The 6,898-nt window shown below is 51.1% G+C and overlaps 1 protein-coding gene across 1 annotated transcript in view; it reads right to left on the bottom strand.

Annotated features, from left to right (window-relative positions):
• Window positions 1–5,934: 5,934 nt before the first annotated feature.
• PHOX2B (paired like homeobox 2B) overlaps window positions 5,935–6,898 on the bottom strand; it is a 1,871-nt gene continuing 907 nt past the window's right edge. Inside the window, exons 2-3 of the mRNA XM_048942428.1 lie at window positions 6,558–6,745; window positions 5,935–6,384 (exon numbers count right to left, since the gene is read on the bottom strand). Coding sequence (XP_048798385.1) covers window positions 5,935–6,384; window positions 6,558–6,745 — 638 coding nt within the window. The remainder of the gene's footprint in view (window positions 6,385–6,557; window positions 6,746–6,898) is intronic.

Here is a 6,898-nt window from a genome sequence, read left to right as displayed (position 1 = left end):
GTCTTAATGATAATTTATTGTATAGCATATCTGAATTTTGCCTTTTATAAAGCACTGAGAATTACAATACACAGTTATATAATTGAATCATCTCTTGTATCATTAGTATTTTTCATTGCTTAGAAAGACTCCTTTTGTTCAGAACTCACAAGTAAAGATTTAGAAATTACAGGTTTTCACTGCAGTATTCGAGTGATTTTTTTTCATTCTTAGTACTTCAAAATATTTTCGTAAAAATACCTGAGAAAGAAAGTTGTTCAGAATTATTTTAAGCATACAAGGTTTTGTACGACCGATTCTGAACAATTTTAAAGATAAATCTGGACATGAATTTTTGTACACGTCTCAAAATCTCAGGAAAAAAGTTTGATTTCATGATCTTCTGAAGGAAATACATGAGAATAATTAATTCCCACATTGGCATTTAAATGTATTAGTGGTATGCAGCGGTGAAAGTACTGATCAATGGAAGCAATCGGTAATAATAGGAAAAATGAATTACTTTGCAGGCATGAGTATTTGACTTCAGCTGTGCAGTGTACTTTCTCCTGAGCTGAAACTGACCCTGTGGAGGCAGACAGGACTGCTGCCAGCCCTGCAAGACAATGGAGAGATGTAAATGAAGCAAATTTGGGTGGACGTGCTTTCATTTACTGTTAAATACAGAAACGCAGCACTGCCTGATATTTGTGATCTACAGCGTGGAAAATTGTTTCTGGAATTGAGTAACAGAAGATGATTTTAGGGGAAAAAAAAAAAAAAAAGCACACAAACATGTTTTGGGAAGGAAATACTTCTTGAAGGTCTCACCTTTAATAAGTTGAAGTTGGCTTAAACCTTGAAATGGATGGGTTTATATCAGCTTTAGAAGCTTTTATTAGCCCTGACTGTACTGGCTGTACATTCTTACTCAACATTCAGCTGTTCACAGAATCCAGCTGCAATCTTCCCCTGAACAAATCTTCATAGTGATGGGTCTCAGCCTGATTATTTGAGGGTTGAAGCACCTCCTTTTACCTATACTAAGCCTGCCTCTCACTCAGGCAGAAATGATCACACTGCCTTATGATAATGTATAGATTTTTCCCCCCCATTATATGAGCAATTCATGGTTCTTGGAACAAACATACCTTATTCTTGATGTTATAAGGTTCTGAACACAGGCATCTCTGAAGGAAGAGGTATGCAGAAAAGACAGGAGTTGGCTTTCTCTGCACACTTGTATGCTGTCAGCAGTCCCTGGGAGCACTGTCCAGGGTCCCTAGGAGGTAGAGGTGTCTGCACAGGGTTTTGCTTGTGCAAAGATGTCATTGGATAAGGACACCTGATTTGTGGAGGGAAGTTAATATGTGATTGGATAAAGATTTGTAAAGGACATATGTAACTTTGGAATTAGAGAGAGTGCTGGTGTACTGGATTTTGGGGCATTTTGTCTGCAGCACTACCCCTGGTGTTGGCTCTTGTCAGAGCTCACCCATGTTGGGAACCCTCCTAAGGCAGCACAGCAGGAGCATTATAGTGGCAGCTGCTTCCAGAAGCAGTGTGATGCAGTGAGATCAGTAGTTCGAGTTCTCCTGACAGCACTGATCTGAGGAGGTTATTTTGAACTGCTTTGTCAGACCCTACATGCAAAAAATCTAGGTAGAATAACCCGCACCTGGTGACAGACTGTGGTGTATCTGTGTTACTGCGTGTTGCATCTGATTCTGTTAACACGATGACACACCTCAACGAGAATTACAGCTGCTCTGTGTAGCAGCTCTCCCAGCTCCCAGTGTTGCTGAGGAGACACGGAACGTGGGCCTGGCTGAAGCTGAACCCTGATGAGCATGGTGTTCTCTGCAGGGGTCCCAGCAGCACCCTCCTGGGAGAAGATCTGGGAAGCAGACTGACTCCTCAGGTGCTTAGTACACACCGCATGGAAGCTGTGCTTTGATTCCTGGGTAGATCAGGTCTCCTACGGGTAAAATACTCTGGTTCTTTCCTGTGGAACAACCCAGCAGGCAGCACTGCTGCAGGTCTGCCCGCAGCTGGTAGTACCCCGGTGGCTGGCCAGGCCCTTATGCAGATGCTCCATTTCAGAGTCCTGGACAGGCACATCTCCTCCCACCTACACTTCTCACTGCTAATAACCTGTTTGCATTCAATCTTCTTCCTCTTAGCCACTTGAAACCTCAGTAATTGACTCCATTTCAGAAGGGAGCAGGAAGGACCCTCACCTCAGCATGCAGCAGCAGTGAGAAATGACATTCCTCTTCACATGCAAAAGTCGTGATTCTGTGTCAGTGTAACAGTCACAGAGAGAGTCAGCTCTGGTGATGATTTCCTCTCTCCATGGGAATTTTCCTCCAAGGAAATGGGAGCATGAGCTGAAGTTCCTTGAGCTGTTGCTGGATGAAAACCCACACAGTGAGATGGATTTCTCTCAGGTTCTGCCTTGTCCCATCTCATGGCGTCTCGTGCAAAGTACAAAGAGAAAAGCTGGTCTTCTAAGGAGCAGAGGGATTTTTGTAGTGCTCCAATGAATTTCCTAGCAGTTGTCAGATGCCAGCTGATAAAGGGCCAAACAAAACTGGTGAAAGGAGCAGAAGGCATCTGATCCCACTACGTAGGGTGGCCCTTGTAGGACTGCTCTGCTTTATGGATCATGAAGGGGGTCTGCAGAGTAATGTTTGACTCTTAAAACATGAAAAATTGATAATAATGTTTGATAACTTTATTAAAGACATATAGATATGTAAAGATTAAACCATTTAAATACCCTTGTTTCTCAGTGAAAATTACTTTTTAATTAATTGCAGTGTTCCTTCATGACATCTGTATGTTCTATACTAGCAAAATTAATTTTTGCAGTGTCCTCCATCCATCTCAGAGGCTCATCATACAAAATGTATGTATTGGAGAGCAGGAAGTGACAGCACATGTAGAACTGCCCAGAGTTGGGTGCAGTGTAAGGGCTGAACTCTGGTCCTGGAATTTAGAAGAGCAGAAAACAAAACACTGCAGTTGCTGCAAAGATGTCTGAACTCACCATACTGGCCATGCAGATCTGTCTTTGAACTCTTCAAGAAGCGATGTGTTCATACTGGGTTGATGCTTGACTCTCAGACAAACTGCTTTTTATTGGAATACAGTGAGGAGGGTCAGAACACCAGTCACAAACCTTACCCTGCTTCTGCACTAGAGCATCCTCTGACTTGCCCCATCACTCTGCCTGGAGCTGTTCTTCAAGGTTGGGAGCAGCTCACCCCTGTGGCTCTCACTGCACAGCAGCCATGTGGCATCTTCTGGCCAGGGCTCCTCTCCTAAGAGGCTGGAGCAACAAGTTTTGTGCATTTTCAAACCATCCACCTCTACCTGCCTGAACAGACACTAAGGTTTGTGAATGTATCTGCATGCTGGTGCTTGGAAAGGTGCATCCCATGTGGCCTGTGGTCCCTGCGTGGCTGACTGGTGGTGACCAGTACATGAGAAGCAATGGTTGGAGAAAGGCTTTAGGGTTCAGTTGGATTAATTGGCCAGACAGAACATTCCAGCATGGCAGAAGGACTAGGGAAAAGCTTTGCTGCATAAATGCAGAACCGTAATCAGTCAGAGAGAGGTGATTTTTGCACTGCGTGAACCATTACTGAGAGACACTGCAGCACTTAAGGCTGCAGTAACAACTTAAGGCTTAAGTTGTTATGGCTCTGGAAAAGATTTTCAAAGTTTGAACCTTAATGAGGGAATATGGGAGGATTTAAACTCACAACCTACTTAGTTAGTCAGGACTAAGGTAGATCAGGATGTAAATCAGCTTTCAGTGCAGTAAAAATTAGGAGTGAGAATGATCTTTGGCCTAGCAGAAACAGATCTGGACTCAATGTGCAGAAGCTGAAGCCTCTGTATGGAGCAAACTCCAAGTTTTAGAGACAAAATAAAGAACAGGTGACAAGAAGTACCCAAAGACATAGTATGATGTCACCTCCTCACGGAAGCAAGCCATGAATGCATGCTGTGAAATGGTAGCAGTAGGTACAGGACTCGTGGTAGGGCCAACACAAGTGCTGCTGCATTCTCAGAGGGAAGCCTTGCCACCATTTGCCACCATCCGTTGCCACCAGCAGCACCGCAATCCCGAGCCAGACCAGGGAAGTCCTAAACACAGCTGTGCTTACATCCAAAATGGCTTTTGAAAGAAAGTAGAAAACAGCAAAAACGAGCTACATTACAACAAATCGTATATTCAAGAAATGCATACAGGGTTGAGCTTTTGCTTTGTTTTGGTTTTGTTTTTGTTTTCCTCCGGAAAATAGACTGCATGTTTTACTGCAGCATTTTAAAACAGTTCTATTTTCTTTAGTGAAGCAGCACTGGTCCCACTTTCCTGGCTGCGTTTGGCTGTGGCACTCTCTCCCCACTCACTCTTGCACTTCATGGGGTTGCCTCTGCCACATTCGCTCCTCAGCCAGACCCCCACCACTCCCCTCCCCCAGACAGAGTCAGGCAGGGTTCAGTGTCCCGCCGTTCCCGCTGCTCACCCCGCGGTGCCCCCGGGGGCGGGGGGGTGCGGGGCTGTCCCGGGGCAGTGCTGGGGCCGCTCTCAGCCCGCCCCATCGAGGCCGCGGCAGCTCCCGGCTGTGCCCCGGGCACTGAGCAGCCGTCGCCTTCCGCGGGTCGGTGCGGGCAGCCCGAGGGCGCGGCAGCTCTGTCTGAAGGGGCGATCTGCGCTTTGTTCCCCAGTTTTTAATGTTAACGTATATCGCTTAATTTTGGCCGTTTCCGAGGGCCGAGGCAGCTACAAAAGGTCAGAGCTGACGCATCTTCCGCCCTGCGCCCCCAACCAGCCCGTCTGCCGCTAATTAATAACGGCATAATTAGGGCCTAATGATGGAACCGCGGTTCTGGCCTTCCTGGTGCGGACGCGGCTCTGTCTCGATCCCGACGTCCTCCATCAAACCAATCCCGGCCCCAGCGCGCCCCGAAGGGCAATGAGTCAGGAGAGCTGCGGTGCCGTATTTGCTTTTGGTTTTTATTATCAACGATCAATTAATGGTACACTCTTGGAAAACTATATGCACATGTAGAAATATTTCCCCTTTTAAATAGAAGCATTCATTTGAACCACATATAAATAAATCTGAAAATCCTGAACATAATTTATGACGATTATGCTCACAAACATATTCCAACAGGAAGGCAAAAAAAAAAAAAAAAAAAAAAAAAGAAAAAAAAAAAAGAAAAGAAAAGAAAAGAAAAGAGACGACATGCAACTGAGAACAGAAAGATCCCATGGCCTGAACGGGGGCCTCGCTAAACGCAAAGGGAACGGAACCCGTGAGAACCTTACTTCTCCATAAAGACACGCCATAGAGACTACGAGAAGGGAAAACGTTATTCATACGGCCAACTAGACACGTCTGTACTGATATAACACTATACAGCTGGGTCACGGAACACAGTCGTAGAAAGACACAGAAAAAGAGAAAGCATACCTGCCAACATTCAACTAAGAGCTATACTTTGTGCCTCTTCAAACAAAATTAGAAAACCCTAACGGAGATGCCTAAAAACTGCGGGAACCGTGGGATAATAATAATTAATAATAATTAATATTTCATAATAAATACAACTCGCCCGCCGAGCGGGGCCCCGGCCGCGGCCCGGGGACGGCGGCACGGGGCGGCGGGGGCGGAGGGGCGGGCAGGGGGAGAAGACACTTGGTGGCCCGGGCGGGAGGCGGGGAGGTTCGAGCCCCGCGGGCTGGCGGTCCCGGCCCCGGCTCCCCGCCTGCCGCCTCCCCGCCGGAGCCCGCGGTCGCGTCGCTTGGCGGCCCCGCCGTCGGGCCGGGCGGGGCGCGGGGCGCGGGGGTGCCGGGCCGGGCCGGGCGCGGCCCGGATGGTTACGGCGGGGCGGCGGGGACCGCGGAGCGGGAGGGGCCGCCGCCGCCGCCGCTCAGAACATGCCGCTCTTGACGAGGCTGCCTTTGGTGCCGCCGGGCCGCTGCAGCGAGGAGAGCACGCTGGCGAAGGGACCGCCTAACGAATCGGGGATGGAGGTGATGGGCCCGGGCCCCGGGGCCCAGCCCTGTCCCGGGCCCGCCGCCGCCAGCCCGCCCGGCCCCGCCGCCCCTTTGCCCGGCTCTCCCCCCGGGCCGCCGGGCCCCGCCGCCCCCTGCCCGCCCGCGGGGCTGGGCCCGCCGCCGCCGCCGCAGCTGGGCGCGGGGTTGGGGTTGGGCCCGGGGCCGCCGGTGCTGTCGGGGTCGGTGCTCTTGGCCTCCTTGCTCTCGTCGTCGCGGGAGGCGTCCGACTTCTTGCCGGCCGCTCCGTTCTTGGCGGCCGCCGCCGCCGCCGCCGCCGCCCGCTCCTGCTTGCGGAACTTGGCGCGGCGGTTCTGGAACCACACCTGCGGGCGGCCGGGGACGGCGGGTGGCGGGGTGAGCCGGGGCCGCTCCACCGCCCGCCGCCCCCAGCGGGCAGCGCCCCGCAGCCCCCGACCCCACCGCCGCCCGCAGTCGCCCCGACGGCGCTGCCCGCTGCCCGGCCCGCCCGCGCCCCCCGCCCCGTTGCCGCCCGTACCTGCACTCGGGCCTCGGTGAGGTCGATCTTGAGCGCCAGCTCCTCCCGGGTGTAAATGTCGGGGTAGTGCGTCTCTGCGAACACCCGCTCCAGTTCCTTGAGCTGCGCGCTGGTGAACGTGGTGCGGATCCGCCGCTGTTTCCGCTTCTCGTTCAAACCGCCGTGGTCGGTGAAGAGTTTGTAAGGAACTGAAGAAGGAAAAGAGGGAAGAAGGAGGAGGAGGAGAAGAAGCCGTGAATCACTCGTGGCTCCTCTGATCCGGAAAGACGGGCGGCGGCTTCAAAAAGCGTCCTCGGAGCGCTCCTAGCGCAGAGCAGTGCGGTGGTCGTCCGGGCTGCGAC

This window comes from Lagopus muta, chromosome 4, assembly GCF_023343835.1.
Source record: "Lagopus muta isolate bLagMut1 chromosome 4, bLagMut1 primary, whole genome shotgun sequence".
Taxonomy (NCBI): Eukaryota; Metazoa; Chordata; class Aves; order Galliformes; family Phasianidae; genus Lagopus; species Lagopus muta.
Note: the sequence above shows the minus strand (reverse complement) of the source record. Positions and strands in the feature narration are given on the sequence as shown.